The sequence below is a fragment of the Solenopsis invicta genome, chromosome 4 (assembly GCF_016802725.1).
Source record: "Solenopsis invicta isolate M01_SB chromosome 4, UNIL_Sinv_3.0, whole genome shotgun sequence".
NCBI lineage: Eukaryota > Metazoa > Arthropoda > Insecta > Hymenoptera > Formicidae > Solenopsis > Solenopsis invicta.
Window position 1 is genome coordinate 20427574 of NC_052667.1, and position 18909 is coordinate 20446482.

An 18909-nucleotide genomic window follows, 5' to 3' on the forward strand; every position below is an offset into this window, starting at 1 on the left:
CAAATTCCAAATGATGAATAGCGCTTTTCGTATTTCAATCCATTTGAATTCAAAAATACTCTGGGATTCTAAAGCGCGAACTCGGATAAATTAAAATAAATTGTAATTTTTAATTAATTTGAATTTGGTTTTGTTTGCTAAGATTTTATCAAAAATATAATTTTAGAAATTAAGATTAATTTTTTATTGCAACTGAAGAGGATTAAAACGTTTCACTTTTTAATTAGCACAAATATATAACTTATTAGTTTTAATATTTTTTTACTCGTTTATTTGACCAAACCCAAGTGTTTTGTTAAAATTTGTAAATTTGTTTTATTTGACGATTTTCGAAATATTACATATTTAATAATTTTTTTGGTCAGGAAATCGATTTATGTATCATATATCTTGATAAAAATTACAAGTGAGCAAATTTACTAGAATATTTATAATTTTATGTGAATTTATTCACTTTTGTAATTTTCATCCAAGTTATGTGATACACAATCGAGAATTTTATTTCAAGATCCTCCTTCATTCTGAGTCCCGAACCTGTGCCCGTTTAGTTACGGCTCTGCTCGGAGGGAACGAAGAAGACGCGTGGGCTCGCGTGTTCAAGCGGGTGATTTGACTCAAGCGGTATTTGTCCGGTTGTATTCATGACCGCTTTCACAGTGGTGTGGTGTGGTCTGGTCGTCGATTCGCGCTCGTGGTTAGGATTCGAATGGGTTAGGGGTGGGCTTGTCTTTTTTTACTTTCCCGTCCGGTTTTAGCTTTCGCACTCATTTAATATGATCGATGACGAGGTTATGGCCGATAAGGGCTTCTTTATCAAACTGGTAAACGATGAGAAGGTGAGACGCACTCTCGATTACGTCCGAGTGTCATTTCCGTGGCATTCACTTCATTTGCTGTGAAATCCTTCTCTACGTATAGTCCTTGAGAAATTTCCCTTGGATTATTAATCCTTGCATTCGCTTTGCAGGGCAAAGGGCTGTTCTCCAACCGCGTGTTCAGAGAGGGCGACGTGATCCTCGAGGAGAGGCCCGTGGTTTGCTGTCAGTTTCTATGGAACTCCGAGTTCGGTTATGTGGCGTGCGACCACTGCCTAAGGCCTCTGGAAACTGCAGAAGAGAACGTTCGCAGGTTGACAGGCAATTCGAGCTTTGTTGTACCACACAAGGAATGTTGCGAGGTCAACAAAAGCCTAATAACCAGTTGTCCACTGTGCGGAGTCAAGTATTGCAGTGTGGAATGCCAGACCGAGGCATTTCAGAGGTAATTACAAGTTGAACTCTTAAGTTACGTATCAAAGCAGCATAGAGCAACATACTTCTGTTACCCATTTCCATAAAAGTTCTGGTATATTTCTTGATGTTCCTTATTGTTGCTGGAAATGTACAGGAACAGGTTGCCTGTTCATGTACGCACCAAAAGAATATTTAAAACAAATTTCCCCAACTTACTCCAGATCACTAGTTGTATTTTAACAACAGAGCATCTATAATGGAGCAAAGCTCTAAAAACACAAGCTCTAGAAACAGGATATTGTTTATATTTCCTTTGATCCTTCCTCTATATTTGTCTTTACTTTATCATTTCAATATGGAAACAGGCAACAGAAGCACAATTGTTGCTCTATGCTGCTTTGGTACAGATGTAGTTTTAAGTGATGTAAGTTATTTGTTAGCGACAATAAATAAAAAGTTTCTCAATGTTGCTTTGGTATGGATGTGATTTAAAGCCATTCTACAACAAAATCAGAATATAGTACCTACTTGAAAAATTAAAAGTTATATAATAAAGTTAAAAAGTTCATCACTTTTGTATTATACCATAGATAACTAAACTTGAACCATTACTTGAAGTTTTGACAGTTTTAATATTCAGCATGTCACAATCACTTGACATGACTACCATTTTCACTTTCATCATTTCATCAATAGTCATAGGAAGTTGTTCAACTTATCTGGAACTATTTGTTCTTTTTCATTTATAATACAATTTGACAAATTTGTTATCACAACTATAAGAAATCTGACAAATAAGGGGAGGCTGTGACTAGTGCATCACCGATTTTAATAAAATTTTATGGGTGTATAGTATTCATTCAAGCATTTACTACAGCAAAGCCGTAAGTTGTAGAAATTATTTTTGAGAAAATGATGATTAAATATTTCCTATAATATTGTTACAGAAGAACGATTATCGCGTCAGCGGCATAGCGTCCGGCGTTAGGAAAGTCATCATATTTACAACGATCTCCGAGTAAAACGGTTTTATTATCTTTTTTTGGTCTATACCTTATAAAATATTAAAAGCTGTAACGATAAGTGTTGGAAATATTTAATCGTCATTTTTTCGAGAATACCTCATTTTCGAAACTTACGGCTTTATTATTATAAATGTGTGAATGAATACTATACACTTATAAAATTTTATTAAAATCGATGATGCACTGGTCGTCTTCTTTTGTAAGTTTGTGAGTTGAAACGTCGAAAATATTGTAATTATGTTATTAGAATTGTAAGAATGCCCTTTATGATCGAATTGTGATTAATAAGAAGGTATTAAGTACAAAAACATCTAGTGTTGGCTCTTATTGGTTAAAATATCTTTGTTAGATTCTGTAAATTTGTATATAGAGCCTTTAACTTTATTTTTAATTTAAAAAGTTAATAACTAACTTTTAATTTAACTTTGTTTATTTTTAGTGATTTAATTTTTAATTTTAACTAATTATTTTTGAAAACATAAACTTTAATTTATGTTCCCTAAGTCAACAATTTATCTGTATAAAAGGAAAAAATTATAAAAAAATAATATATATTCTCATATAAAAAAAAACAATATTTCTTTGTTATATTGTTATTTCTTTCATATAAAATTAATTCATAAATAAAATATTAAATTTGTTTGAAGATCCATATTATTTTGAATAATTTTAAAAACTTACGAATTTCTAATATTTAATTTAATATGAATAATGCTTTTCAAAATTAACTTTTAATTGAATTTAATCTTAACATAACTTTTTTAATTAGTTTTATTCATGTAATTTTTAATATAGCTAAATTAATTTTATAAGTTATTTTAACTTAACTTAAAAAAAAGTTAAAAAAATATTATAAATATATTAACTTATCCAATCATGCAATAGAGTAAATAGAGGGAGCTTTCTAGCAAGAGATACAAAAATCGACACAGGAGTCATTTTGACTTTGTTTGATATTCAGTGAGATACAAAAACAGAATGACTCAATTTGTATCTCTTACTAGAAAGCTGCCATAGTTGTAAGTAGTTGTAAGCGCAGTTGTAGGTCCATTTTTATCAATGCAGATTAGCTTTAATTTAATAGATCAGCTTAATTTAACTTTCTTTTTTTATCTTCTAGTTTTAAGATTAAGAAAAAACTAAATGTTAATTTGATGCTAGAAATGGCCATATATACAACTCCACCTTGCAATATTTTACGATTACATTTTACATTTACGCTATTGTAGAATGACTCTTATGTTGTCGCAACCATTATCTTTATTATGTTGTGTACATCATTTATCATTTTTCAGATATCACAGTACGCTATGCCTACAAGCGAGAGTGAAGGACGAGAGCCATCCTCTTAATCATCTATGCGAAACGTGGAAACAAATGCATTATCCACCCGAAAGTGCATCAATCATGTTACTAGCGAGGATGGTCGCCGTAGTTAATCAAGCGAACGATAAGGAAGAAGCTTTAGCAATGTTTTCACAGTTTTGTCACCGTACAGTTTCTAATGACACGCACGAAATTGTGCATTATTTATTAGGGGAAAAGTTTATGGGTCAAATTGATATTCTTCAACAAATGATGAAGGAAGCTCTAAACACTGAATATACTGCGCATGTGTGTAATTAACATATAATGGATTTTGACAACAGATGGGAGAAAATTTAAGGATTCTAGATAAAATCTAGATCGGGTTGGCCGAAAAAGTTTAGTGGGTGGAAAAAACCATAATAAATTCTGATTTTTACCGAATTTTGTTTAATGGAATGAACTAACCAATATATGTATGTATATATATTGGCCACTATAAAAATTATTAATAGATAGCACTAAAATACGTTTATATAACTTTATGCAAAAAGATATTTTTACTTTAATTAGCAAATCATACTAATTACTATGATTTAAAGAAAAATGAAACCAACTATGTGGTAATGAAATCTTATAATAATAAAATTTTCAATTCCAATTTGTAAAATACTCTTTTTAAACTTTGGAGATATAAATATTACTATAAATTTCATATTAATTGTTAGTAATGAAAAATACATAGTAGTAATAGAATTAAAAATTTTTGTCTATGTAGATTTGTTTCTTGTATTTACTGTTCATCTTATAATAATTTATTTGCTATATCAATTTCTGATCTTATAAATTTTATTTTGGATAAAACTTAAATGGAAAAATCTATAATTGACAATACTCTCATTGTGTTTTTTGTTTCTTTTTTATTGTTATTAACAGAAAATAATTTTTCCGGAAAATATCGATTTTTACTACAGGCGGAAATTTTATTAAAAAATGGGGAATTTCTTGCCAATCTTAGAGAAAAAAAAGACAAAAGCTGTGGTTAAGAATGTTTTTTTAATTATAAATATTTAAATATTCATGTAAAAAGCTTCTAAGCATATGAATATATAACGTTTATAATTAAAAAACGAAATATTTTGAAATCTTGTTATTCATGATTTGCATTTTATCTGATTATTTAGAATTACTCTTTAAATTTTTTCCACCTGTTGTTGCACATTTTATATTTTATTGTTATATGTACGTTAATTAGAATTATTACTTTCAGTGGTTTACACCAGACGGTTTTAGAAGTCTATTAGCTTTAGTAGGAACAAATGGTCAAGGTATTGGCACTAGCTCATTCAGTCGTTGGGTGAAGAATGTTTCTGCTTTAGAATTGCCCAAAGATGAAAGAATCTACATTGACAAGTTGATAGAGAAAATTTACGACGCCATGGATGAAGGTAATTCTATTCATTTTTATAATTTGTTTCTCTCCATATTCATAATTATTAATATCAGTATTTAATAAATATATTTGTAAAAATTTCCTTTACAGCGGTAGGTCCGTTTTTGAATAACGAAGGGTCTGGATTGTACGTTCTACAATCATCAGTGAATCATAGTTGTGTACCTAATGCGGTTGTTGAATTTCCTTATTCGAATAATACTTTAGTACTGAAAGCAATACGAGATATAAAAGTCGGCGAGGAGATCTGTACGAGTTACCTTGACGAGTGTCAACTTGAGAGGAGTAGACATTCCAGACAGCAGGCGTTGAGTTCTTTGTATTTATTTGTCTGTCACTGCGACAAGTGTCAGGCACAAGCAAACGATCCTGATGTAACGTCCGATGAGGAATCTGACGAAGACTGATGAGTGCTAGCTGAAGATGCTTGGCAGAAAACAATGATGTAATTTTCATAATAAATAAAATACTAGATACAGGTATCCTTCTATTTATGAATTTTTTTTATTTACAACCAGTATGCACGGTCACGGTAATCAGTTTGTCTTTTAATCACTTGTTGAAGTCAATCTGTATTTAAGCTAAATAGTAATTTTTATAATTTACCAAATATTATATTAAGAATTATATTTTTAACAAAAAAGTTTTGTCATTTAAAAAAAATTTAGTTAATAATTAATTTTAATATTAAAATGATTATTTTCCAGGAATAATGATTTCTTTATATAAAATAATATTAATATGTCAGTTTAAAAAATATGTATATAGCAGTAGTTTAAAATACTTAACACTATATTCATCTTACGATCAAAATCTTGGAACATAATCGTTGTAAATAGAGGGTTATCTGTGTATATTGAATATTTAACCTCCTTATGAACATTTACTTAACGGATATCCGTTACGCTTCACTCGACTATCATACATATGGCGCATCAAGTGCTTTATGCAAATCTACTGATTTATTAAATAAAGCATGTAGAATAAACATACTATTATACTTGAATAAACTTTTAACAAATGTACTTTATTAATATAACAGAGGCTTTTAATGGCATTTCTATGTAACAACAAAATTATATAATAAATTTAATACAATGTTCTGCACTCTTCTTTAATAACAATCTTATTCCTCGATTTTAATCCTCAAAATAGAAAAAAATGATTGAGTTACGTTAATTTAAAAGGAGGTATTCTAATTTGATGGGTAAAAAAAATCAATTTTTTTCCCATATATTTTTTCAATCTTTTTAATGTCGAGAATAAGCTTGTAAAACGTTTAATATAATTTAAACGGTTTGTCGTTTTCACGTTTTGAAGAATGTGATGTATGGGTTAAATGAAGCGCGTGGAATAATACGTAAGGTTTTTATTAATTTGTTTGTAATCAAAATCGATCTTTTTCTTCGTCCCTAAACAATATACCGAAAAAGAAAGGAAAATTATTTTGTGAATAAGATACAGTAGAATGTGTGTGTGTGTGTGCGCGCGCGCAGAGAGAGAGAGAGAGAAAGAATTAATACTTTTTATATACATAAACCTTTTGTAAAATTTAAATACATTTTTCACAAATCTATGTTTTTCAATATTGTCCCAGGCTTTTTTTCAGAAACTACTGACCTGATCAATTTCTGCCTTAAGCAAAATATACATAATATTTATGGCTATGATTAAGACTAGGAATTTTTTAATATCTTGAGTTTTTTTACAGCCAAAAATTTACAAAATTTTACAAAATTCCGTTCTTTTAGTTGATCGCCATTTTGTTTAGCATTGCGCTAAATGATTTATTCTAGTTCCAACCACATTTATGTTAGGGCCACTTGCACCAACGCCGATTAACTTAACTGCCAGTTAAGTGTCAACCGTGATTGGTCAACGACAAATTTTTACTTAACGACAAATTAGATTGGTCCATTCCAATAGAAAAATCAGCCGATTAAGTTAATCGGCGTTGGTGCAAATGGCCCTTAATATAAAACTTGGGATTATTGGTTTAAGATCAGCACAAAGAATGTAACTCCTAGGATAGTATGAACAAGATAAATTTAAATTATGCTATATTCATTATCTCTATTTTATATTAAATAATGACTAAAAATTGAATTTTTATAAAGTTAAAGAAGTAATAAATACGTATCTAAAATGTCAGTACCCTAGATGTTTCCAGTTCAGGATAAAATATTCGTAAAAATAGCCTTTCAAACTAGAATGCTCCATTAAAGTTACATCAATACAAAGCTTTGTTGAATATATTCGCTAAATTCTAATTAAAGACCCGCGAATACTAATTAAGGAAATATCAATTAGATTTAATATCTAACACAGTTTACAGCTAATATAAACAATATGTAAACACCGCATACCTGAAATGCTTAATTTTGTTGTCACAAGAAATTCAAATTTATGACTGCATTTGTCAATCAGCCCGAAGTTCTAATGTGTTTTTCCCTTTTAATATGAAATTGGATACATAATCGGGTAATGGCGGGGTAAATACACGTTTTTCAATTAGGGCAGTCAAAAATTTAACTATATTACGACTACGAAATTCCCAGCTAAAACAGAAAAAATTTTAAACATATTTGTTATTTTAGTATACAGTACGTAAGGCAATATTATCTTACTTCATATGTATACTATCTTCTGAACTTAATTTCGAAGCCACACTATCATGTTGTATTGATTCTTTTGGTCCTTTTATAACAAGTGCTTCTAGAGTTGGAGGATCTTTACCAAAACACTGTTCCGCATAATTTTTCCGTTGCTTGCTCTGCGTATAATTCACACCGTTTTTACTATAACAAGATTTGCATATTGTATATAAAATATATCACGTAATGCTTTCAATTCAAAATAGGTAAATAGCCCAATACTGGCAATGTTCTATAAATCCAATCTTAATACTTTTTTTTTTAAATTAGAAGATTAAAAATTTACTTTTAATAAAATATATAACAATGAGTAGACTTCTTAAGAATTTAAGTAAAATTAAATATACTTATATAATAAATACACTTGTGTAATTTGTATATTTAAAGAATTAAAGATTTAGTTTCCAATATTTGAGACACCGTCAGAATAATTGGATATTTATCTTTATATATATGTATGTATATTGAATATAAAATATATCTATGTACATAGTGGTTTTTAAGTATTTTAAAAGGTTTTTAAGGAGTGATTTCTTAATTTAAGATGAACTATGTATGATCGTATGTCTGAAAGAGTTTTAAAAGAAATAGGGCATCAAAATTGAAGAAATAAATTACATTTTTTTTAAACTTAAAAAATTAATCAGGTTATTTTGATTACCTGATGACAGGGTGAGACGGTCGGTAAACTGGTGGTTGACTAACATATTCGGCACATAAAGTGCCTTGTTGTTTAAACCATAGTAATTTTATTAAAGATCTGAGGTCTTTGCCCATTAGCTTAATTGCTTTGCTATTTTTATAACCTAGGCTGACAGCTATAACTTTTACATAGTAACGTGATACAGTTTTGCTAGAGCAGAAAAAATACTTGTGTCCCAGAAACAAGGCAAAAAAAGTTGGTGTGATAGGTTGTCTTCTCCCCTTTTTCTTCTCCTTGACATATATAAACGTGATATTGTCGTACTCTGTGGCTTTCACATTCACTTCCAAGTCATTAGAACGAAATTCCTCTTTAATGCCTTTTTGTATATCATGTATATTTTTTTCAAGCCTCGGTGCTTCGTCCAAACCTGTTAATTCGTATCCATACCAAATTTTTCTTTTGTTATGTCTGCTCATATCTAAAAAATCATTATTTCACAAATTGAATAATATTTAACGATCGTACGTCAGGTTAAAAATTTTTAATTTAACATAGGATTGTGTTGTAGACAAAATTACATCTACATGAATCATTTATATATTGTTTACATTTTTATATAAATCTTTTCATAAATAATAATAAGCAATGTGAATTATTGTAAATTGGATAACACAATATAGAAAAAAGTAATTAAGATTGTTAATATATCTCATTTTATTGATAAAATAATATATAATATTAACTCTCTAAAGCTGATGGTGAATCTATTAGATCCTTGTCATTAATTAAATTTTAAATTATTATTAAAAAAAAATTAATACTTTTTTATACAAGTTATATTTTCTTGGTTCCTTGAAATTAAAATAAGTGGCTTAAGCGTCTAGCATACATTAAAGGAATCTTACAAATCCAACATTAGTAATTATGTTATAGATTTTTATGTCAATTTCAGAGGAATAAAAATAAAAAATGAACATAATTAATTTTTTTTATTCAAATTTTGTAAAATCTGTAATTTCCTGACATTTTCAGATTTTTCAGGAATTTTATTAAAATTGAAGGTAAGATTACAAAATTTTTTAATGCAGTTGTAATATATTTATTTGTGGCACAATGGACAATAGTCTGCGTGCCGTAGGCGGATCTTCGATCCGAAGACCGCCCCCTCAGTCTTCATTATCATCAATATATTTATTTTATTATATTTTTTAACGTTCCTTAATTCTCAATTATAAAAAGCCACTTGAGTTTTAAATAATAAATTTGAGAAAGAACTAAGAAAGAATAACATAAATGATATATACAATGATTTTTCCATAATACATAAATCTAGCATACTGGAAACATAATTAAATGTTATTTTAGAATATCATGTTGAAAATACATTGCCTTACTTGATTTTTTTTAATAAAAATTTGTGAATACATAAAAATATATGTAGATATCTACGTATATATATATATATATATATATATATGCTACACTTATTGCTAATCAATTAAAAACATTTTGCATTAAGAAAAATGATCAAAGAAACAATTTTATAAAAAATAAAATTTAAATTTAATAGTAAAATTCCATAGAAATCCATAATTTTCAAGTAAAAAACTAATCTCCTAAAAATTCCAGATTTATTTGGGTGGTAGATATCCTGATCATTTTCATTATTTCTAGTGACATTTTTTACACTCTTTCTGAATTTTTGATGATCCATGAATTATTGTTTTCATAAACAACACATAAAATGCATATGCATTATATACATATAATGCAGATGATTTATATTTTAAACATACACACTCAATCTTGAATTTAATAATTATGATTGTTATCTCACCTATCACTTGTAGCATTGCCAGCCTATCCTGTAGGTCAGTTTTCCTTATATTTACATTCTGTAAATAAATTAGACATAAAAATAAAATTATATTATTGCAAACAGGGAGGGAGAGGGGGGTAGATTTGTTGGCATAAGAGGCAAATATTGCCATTGTTCTATTTAAGTATTAAAAAGAAACAATAAAAAAGTTATTACATCTTTTTTATAGCACAAGTATTTTCAAAGTTTTATTTAAATCAGATGAATATTACAAAACCAAAAGAAAAAAATCTGATTCAAGAAGAGGCAAGTAAATTTTTGATTATTTCAAAATTTGGTATTAACATTCTTTCTAGCTTGAAAAAATACTTAAGTGACATAATAATTTAAAAATAGTTGGTGAATATGCAATATAACACCCTCTTTAACGCTGATTTTCTTGTAATTTTGTATTTTTGTGCATATAGAATATATTCTGAAAAGGAAAATTATCACGCACGCAAGTCCTGTTTTTTTTTAAAGTTTTTCTGTTTTAATTTCAAAGTCAGTAATTAGGAATATGATAATTTATAGCTATAAGATGGCCTATATGCTTATTAATTATTTTTTTGATTAATTATAGTGTATATTTTAAAGAAAGGATAGATTTGGACTACAATTTACATAAAAAGAATAAAAAAAAGTATAAATTTAACATCACAAATTATTTTTTATTATAATTTAAATTATATAATAAACTAATTACTTTATTTTATTTTCTTACAGCCAAATTATCATTTTCCTAATTACCAATATTGAAAAAACTTTGAAATTAAAAAAATAGAGCTTGAGTGATGATTTTTCTTTATAGAATATAACTTATGCACAAAAGCACACAAATTTATGAAACTAAAAGAAAATCAGAGAAAAGAGCATTATACTGTATATTTATCAAAAAGTTTTTGTTCCTATGCTCCAAATTTAGAGCTGTTTCTCAGATTTCAAATGTCTTTGTCTTCCGTATGCAACATAATAAGCAAGACAAAAACAGATTTGAGAAACATCTATAAATTTGGATTTATGTGACATGTTACTTTGAATAATAGTAATTTGTTATAATAAAATAATTAAAAAACAAACATAAATATGATAAAGTAAATCGATTCATATTTAAGGCAAACTTAGTTCACTTATAAATAAGAAGCAGGTAAACATTTACATCAAATTTATATTTAATGCTTTGTATTTGATATTTTTATATTGAAATAAGCTATATTTAACATGGTTTACATTTATTTTCCCTAACAGCACTTTGCTATTCATTTATTACAAAGAAACTATGTGCAGAATTGTTCCTAACATGAAAATACAGAGAAAGCTTATCTCTATCATACCATTATAATTGAATCATAATAATTGGTTTAAAATGTAAAATGCCAAAATTATGAAAACTGTGCCAACAAACCCCAGAGTCCAAATTCATAGTCGTTTTTTAGATCTCAAGTCTTTGTGTATTATATACATGAAACATATGCGAGATAAAGAAATAGATTAATCTTGAGATCTTAGAAACGTTTATGAATTTGGACTCCAATCTTTTCTACACGAAGCGGATCTTACTTCGAGAACATCCTCAATAACGCGCCACACATTGTTCACCGTGAAATTTTTGTGATTCTTAATCAGTTTGGATCTGACGCGAGCCCAGGAGATTTCAGGAAAGATGGGCATCACGGCATTCTCCAGCTCCTCGAACTTGAACCTCTTTATCACGATGGCTAATTGACGTTTGATGATCAACATTGATGCTGTGATATTTTCGAATAAAACGGTCAATTCATAACCTACAAAAATCGTGAAATGGCCATAGCATTCAGCTATTACGCATACTTACCCATGATCGTTGTCACAATTGACATCCATGTAGAATTACTATTGATATTATATAGCTATGTTAAAAGTACGAGAGACTTTTCAGTCATAAATGGTCAAAAAATCAACAATTTTCGAGTTGGCACACACACCTCGCGCCAAAATTTACTTGCGCCTACTTGCGCCTGCTTGCGCCGCTTGCGCCTGCTTGCGCCGATGATCGCCGCGCGACAAGGCTAGACAAGACACTCGCATGGCGTATACGGCGCCACTTTCATTTTAGAAATTGGAACTACGTAGCACATCCATTTTGCAGCACTGCCGATAAAATCATAGGCTCGAAATGGATAGGGGAAAGTAGGGTTATTGCATGCACTGGGTAACTGTACGCTTCCTGGTTTGGCACCTTCTCGATGAAGAGAGATTATATCACGGCGATATTTGTAGGCGGAAGATAGTTTTTTTAATATATAACCATAGGTTATATCATTTAAAAACGTAGTTAATTAAAAAAAAAAAAAAAAGTAAAATCATGATTTTTGTTGCGATTTCGGCGTTCAGAAAATAAGGCAATAAATCCGTATTTTTAATTTATTCATTTAATCTTGTTATACCTAACAAAAGTACGTTTTTTCCTGCGTTTTTTGAGCTATTGTTTATTAAATTTAATTAAATAGTCATCAAGTAATTGTTTTTTTATCAAATTAAGTCCGCCGTGGACAATTTTACGCATCCATCTTGAAAGACGTGAGACCATAGGCTTGTTTTCTATTCCTGCACTAGACTGCACTGGAACGTTCCTTCTTGCTTTCGCTAACTTTGAAACATCTATCTATTTCATTTTAAGTGTACACTTATTTAGAGAGTTCAGGAACAGAAAACAAACGGCATGTGAAACCAACTATAGTGCCACTAGTACAGTGTAGTGCAGTTTGTTCAACTGGATTATAACCTCATCCTGTGGCGATACTTTTAATCTGTTAAGAGAAAGCCTAACTGCGAAAATGTAAAATTGTTGTTAGCCTGTTAATACAATACATTCAAGGTAAGGTGTATAAATGGTCAAAACAAAAATTTATTAACCCTTTAATTGTATTGAATCTAAGACGTTCAGCACAATATAACAGCTTCCTAGGTTAGGTTACAAAAACATTAATTATCGCAATAAAATAGGAAACAGGACACTATATTAAGTTGGAATCACCCGATGCTCGATTTCTTGAATTATAATGTGTGCATGTTTCTATGCTTGTTCTAATACATGCTAGATTGTTTATATGATGATATATCATATGAAGTTCACAACGATAGCTCGCATAAAAATCATGCATAATAGTAAGTAGCGCTCAAAGCAATGCAATACATCTAGCATATGTGATTCATGCTTGATTCTAAAAAAGACAAGTTCTTAATTCATCGATTGATTCACCACATTATGCACAAATGCAGCTTTTACAGGGCAAAGTTATATTTGTGCATAATGCAATGAATCAATTGATGAATAAGATAACTCGCTTAAACTGCTATATCATCTAATTTTAACAGAAGACATTTTAATTTGTGAGCAATATTATTTAAAAACGCAGAGGTATTCTAATATTGGCGACTTTCCTCTATACTCGACTATTATTATTATATTCATTTTTTCTTTGTATTGTTTTAGATGCCTCGTAATTATATAAGGAAAACGAATAAAAATGAATGGACCGAGTCTCAGTTAAAACTAGCAATACGTTCAATAATGCAGCCTCCTCATCTCAAAATCAGAGAAGCTAGCAGGAAATATGGTATCCACGAGTCTACTCTCCGAAAGCGGATGAAAATTAATTCAGTCGAACATATGCCCTTAGGACGCAAGCCCACTTTCACAGCTGAAAAAGAAATAATGTTGGTAGACCATATTATTAATGTCGCAAAACTTTATTATGGAATCACGCCCCATGAGCTTCGTAGAATTGCTTATGAATTTGCAGAAGCAAACAAAATTAAGCATACCTTCAATACAACAACGAAGTTGGCTGGAAAAGATTGGCTTTATCTTTTTCTCAGGCGACATCCACATATTTCATTGAGACAGCCAGAGAGTACCAGCCTTAATAGGATTACTGCGTTCAACAAAGACTCTGTTAATCATTTTTATAGTAATTTGAGTGATGTTTTAGAAATATTCAGATTTAAGGCAAATCAAGTATATAATGTGGACGAAACTGGCATTACTACGGTGCAAAAGAAGTGTCCTAAAGTTTATGCGCAGAAAGGCACAAAAAAAGTTGGAGCAGCGACTTCAACAGAAAAAGGAACTGTTACTGTAGTTTTTTGTATTAATGCTGCAGGAAATTATATTCCACCCATGTTAATTTTTCCAAGAACTCGTATGAGACCTCTGCTTGAAAGAAACGGACCAATGGGAGCAATTTATGGTTGCTCAAAAAGTGGATGGATTAATGAAGACCTTTTTATAAAATGGTTGCAGCATTTTAAAAACTATGTGAAACCAACTAATGAGGACCCGGTTCTTCTTATATTAGATAATCACTCAAGCCACATTTCCTTTGCAGCTTTTCAATTCTGTAAAAAAAATTATATCACTGTTATAACTCTTCCTCCTCACACGTCTCATAAACTCCAACCTCTTGATTTGACTTTTTTTGGTCCGTTGAAAAATGCTTTTTATCGGGAGTGTAATTTCTTCTTAAATACTAATTCTTATGAGAAAATCACTGAATACAATCTCGCAGAGTTACTGAATAAAGCATTCATCAAAGTGGCTACAATGGAAAAAGGAATTTCTGGTTTTTCTTCAGCAGGAATTTGGCCTTTCAACCCCGACAAATTTGATGACCACGATTTTATTCCAAAAGAGATTACTGATCAAGAACTGGTTACTGAAGCAGTTCCTGAAACTTTAAATACAGATGAAAATGCTGATCCCAATAAACTGAATAATTATGCTAATCATGCAATTGCTGCTTCTTCTTTAAATGGATCTCCTTCCGATTCAACTCCGAGCACTTCTAAAATCGCTATTACAGAAATCTCATCGGTTCCTGTAAGAAAATTAAAGACAAAAGTACGATATTCACGTGAAAAAATGCAATCTGAAATTTTTACTGTCAGTCCGCAAAAACAAAAATTGCAACGGCTAGAAGAGAAAAAAAAAGATTCTCTAAAGAAAAAAATGAATACATTGGAAGCGAATGCTAACCGAGCTAAGAAAAGTCTAAAACTATCAACAGGATCAAAAGAAATAAAGGTTGAATTATTGGAAAACAAAAAATCTGATGTCAAAACAGAAAATTCGATACTTCCCCCTCCTAACGACTGCATTATTTGTGGAGAAGTCGGAAGTGACAAGAAGTTTTGGCTCCTATGCTGTTCATGTTTCAAATGGGTGCACGAAGAATGTAGTGGCGCTAATGATACAGAAAATTATATCTGTGATTTTTGTCTCGATAATTAAGTTTTTCAATTTTTTTTATTTTGTGTTAACATTGGTTTCGTAAATTCTTTACATTTTTATTTTTATGTTTGATTCTGAATTCTTTTAATTGTTATTTTTGTACTAGCACTGACTGTGCAAATTCTTTCAATTATTATTTTTGTATTAAGACTGGCTGACGGCTGTGTGAATTCTTTTAATTATTATTTTCATACTAGCACTGACTGTGCAAATTCTTTCAATTATTATTTTTGTATTAAGACTAGCTGACAGCTGTGTGAATTCTTTTAATTATTATTTTTATACTAACACTGGCTATGCGAATTCTTGCAATTTTTATTTTTGTATTAGTACTATGTTAATTTGATGAATATACTTTATTATACGTATATTTTATGTAAATGCATATATTATAAAGGTTTATATATTTTATATGAATAAATTTTACATAAAATATCTATCTAATATAAATATATCATTTCCTTATCAACATTCCATGTAACAACTGTCATTTCTTATGATTTTTCCTCCGCGTACATTTATCCAACCGCGCGTACAATTACCCAAGACGCGAAAAATTTTTTCGTTTATCCACTTGCCTCTTTTTGCTGAATACAGCATTACCAAATGAAAAATTGTTCAATATGACAATACATAATGATAGAAAAATGTTTAAAGTTTCCATTTCTGTACTCGTTTTGATTTCAACTTTAAAAATTACTTTACTGCGATAAATTTCCCTTAGGTGCGTGCAATTTACCTACATTCCCCTACCTGTCAATAACGGATGTCGATAAAACACAGTGAAAATTGAATGGTCAAACTAACGTCAATATAAATAATTGTATAAGACTGGGAGTCCATTGTGCCTTACGTAATAAAGAAAATCACGATTTTATATGAAAATGACATCAAAATGATGTTAAAATGATTGAATTATGACTAAAAAGTGAGTTTTTGTAATGATTTTTTATTCTTTTTAATATTATTTGTTATAATGATTGGCTACATTCAGTAGAACATTTATTTTGCAACTGTTAAAAGTTTCTTTCACTGAAAACTATTTTTTTAAATTTAAAAATATAAACTAATAAGAGCAAAAGAAAACTTGCAAAACAAATGCAAAATAACATTCTCCTGATTGTGGCTATATGCATTTATATTGTGTGAAAGAGTATTAGTAAAAGAGCACTAAATTTGGCTCATTTCTTGAACCTCGAATTTCAAACTTTTCTTTATGCTAAATAGTACTATGGAATGTTAATCCCAGAGAAATTTTAAGATGAGCATAAGCGCTGTTCCTCAATCAGCACACAATATTTCTTAAATGTTTTCTTAATTTTTATTTAACATTAATTTTTTATTGTACAATTCATTATAACAAAAATATTTATTAAACATTTATTAAATATTTATTTAACATTAATTAAATATTTAAAATAATGATTTAAAAAAAATATTTATTTAATATTTATTTAACATTTATTTAACATTTATTTAACATTAATTAAATATTTAAAATAATGATTTGGGAAAATAATTATTTAACGTTTATTTAATGTTCATTTAACGTTTATTTAACATTTATTTTACATTAATTTAACATTTATTCAACATTAATTTAATATTTGTTTTACATTAATTTTTTATTTGAAAAAACATTTCTTAAAAACATTAATTTAACATTTATTCAATATTAATTTAATATTTACTTTACATTAATTTTTATTTAAAAAAACATTTTTTAAAAACATTAATTTAACATTTATTCAACATTAATTTAATATTTACTTTACATTAATTTTTTATTTAAAAAAACATTTTTTAAAAACATTAATTTAATATTTATTGAATATTAATTTAATATTTATTTAATATTTATTATATATATATATTTTTTTTTAAATAAAAAAACGTTTTCTCAAACGTTTATTTAATATTGTTTAAGTATTTATTTTTTTCATAAACTATTTAATTGAAAAAATCATTTTAGTAAGCATTTTTTAAATGTGTATTTAATATTTATTTAATATTAATTTTTTTACTTATTTTTCATCTCTATAAAATTTGTTTAAAAAATGTTTCAATAACATCTATAAAAATAAAAAAAAAATTAACTTAATTATATATATATATATATATATATATATACCGGGTGTCCCAGACCACCCGTCCCACCCGATTTTTTCGTAAACGCGACATTTTAAAGAAAAATGTTTCAGATAAAAGTTGTAGGGTTTTAAAAGATCTATTTACTGATTTTATCAGTTTGACCTTGGATGGCGTCGCCAAGGTCAGATCAAAATAACATTAACTTTTTTAAATAGGATACCTCATTTTTGGTTCCAGAATCTAATAGCTGGTGTCAAGACCTTTCCAAAACACTATAAGAAAATTTATTTTTGTTGAGTACTTTCCGAGTTGTGAGGCTTGAAAGTTACGGTGTACTGTTACCTTCAAGCGTCATAACTCGGAAAGTCCTTAACCAAAATAAACTTATTTATAGTGTTTTGGAAAGCTCTCGAAATCGACTACAAGAAAATGCAATGAAAAATATAAGCAGAGGACACCGACTTCGCCCATGGTATCACGTCGAATAATGCTTTCTCTCTCGACCCAGCGTCGAGCGAGGAGGATGCACTATCGTAAAGCCTCCCACCACTTTCCGCCCGCACCCCGATCGTCGCCGCGCAGCCTAGACACACGTACGAGCGCGGCTCCGCGTGTGTGCGGCAGCCGAGCGCTAGCGTCGAGAGACACCATTTCTGCCGGTGCGTGTACCTATAGTCCTACGCGTAGAGTTTTGAAGATACCTAATTACCGAGATCTCTAACATTCGGTACAGCTCTATGATGCCGTTTATTCTTGATTTATTAATATTAATCTTCATTTAATGTTGATTATTGTAGCAATAAAGTAATTTTCACGAAAAAGCACCCTTACATACCACTCCTAAAAGTCATTGCTTAGAATTCATAATATTACGCAACTCGTCACCAATTCACGTTTTCTAATAAGCAACCCGGTCGTAAGCGTAATTTGTAGTTATGCCTTACCCGAACGAAGAAGCTGCGTTAATGATGTCAGTTTTGGGTAGAGCTGGAAGTTTTCGAGCAGCTGAAATAATGTGGCGAAATGAATATCCCGATCATACACCACATTCGCGCAAAGTTTTCAGTCGCTTACAACGTCGAATAATTGTAAAAGGTATTGTTCAGCCGGATCATAATAAGGGAAGGCAAATTCATCGATCAGTTCGTTCAGTAAGAGCACCTGATGTAATTGCATCTGCCTTTGTAACCCCGAATGATTCTTTAAAGCGACGAGCAAGAGATAGTGGAATAAGTCGAAGCACGATCAGTCGAATTTTTCGTGAAAATTCATTCCATCCATATCGAATGTCACTTCACCAGGCCATGACATTGAACGATCATAGACAAAGACTGATATTCTGTAATTGGATTACTCAACAATTACCTAATTTC

The 18909-nt window shown here is 29.5% G+C and overlaps 3 protein-coding genes across 5 annotated transcripts; 2 read left to right on the plus strand and 1 right to left on the minus strand.

The window, feature by feature from the left end:
• The first annotated feature begins 618 nt into the window (after window positions 1–618).
• Window positions 619–6122, plus strand: LOC105202546 (SET and MYND domain-containing protein 5). Its single transcript, XM_011171121.3, has 5 exons — window positions 619–836; window positions 968–1260; window positions 3553–3871; window positions 4833–5010; window positions 5106–6122. Exons 1-5 carry the CDS (start codon window positions 774–776, stop codon window positions 5420–5422), a joined length of 1170 nt encoding a protein of 389 aa, XP_011169423.1. The 5' UTR covers window positions 619–773; the 3' UTR covers window positions 5423–6122.
• Window positions 6123–6369: 247 nt separating this feature from the next.
• On the minus strand, window positions 6370–12216 carry LOC105202545. The gene is made up of 6 exons (XM_026138326.2): window positions 12008–12216; window positions 11734–11921; window positions 10153–10210; window positions 8331–8793; window positions 7643–7813; window positions 6370–7573 (listed from the first exon to the last, which is right to left on the minus strand). The coding sequence occupies exons 1-6, from the start codon at window positions 12030–12032 to the stop codon at window positions 7435–7437; spliced, it is 1044 nt and encodes a 347-aa protein (XP_025994111.2). The 5' UTR covers window positions 12033–12216; the 3' UTR covers window positions 6370–7434.
• Window positions 12217–12845: 629 nt separating this feature from the next.
• On the plus strand, window positions 12846–15772 carry LOC105206637. Of its 3 annotated transcripts, none has more exons than XM_039448137.1 (3): window positions 12858–13030; window positions 13113–13320; window positions 13649–15772. In XM_039448137.1, the coding sequence occupies exon 3, from the start codon at window positions 13649–13651 to the stop codon at window positions 15443–15445; it is 1797 nt and encodes a 598-aa protein (XP_039304071.1). In that variant the 5' UTR covers window positions 12858–13030; window positions 13113–13320; the 3' UTR covers window positions 15446–15772. The 3 variants fall into 3 exon arrangements, with proteins under 3 accessions (XP_039304070.1, XP_039304071.1, XP_039304072.1); XM_039448138.1 differs by having other exon boundaries at window positions 13159–13320; XM_039448136.1 differs by lacking the exon at window positions 13113–13320 and having other exon boundaries at window positions 12846–13030.
• Window positions 15773–18909: the final 3137 nt, after the last annotated feature.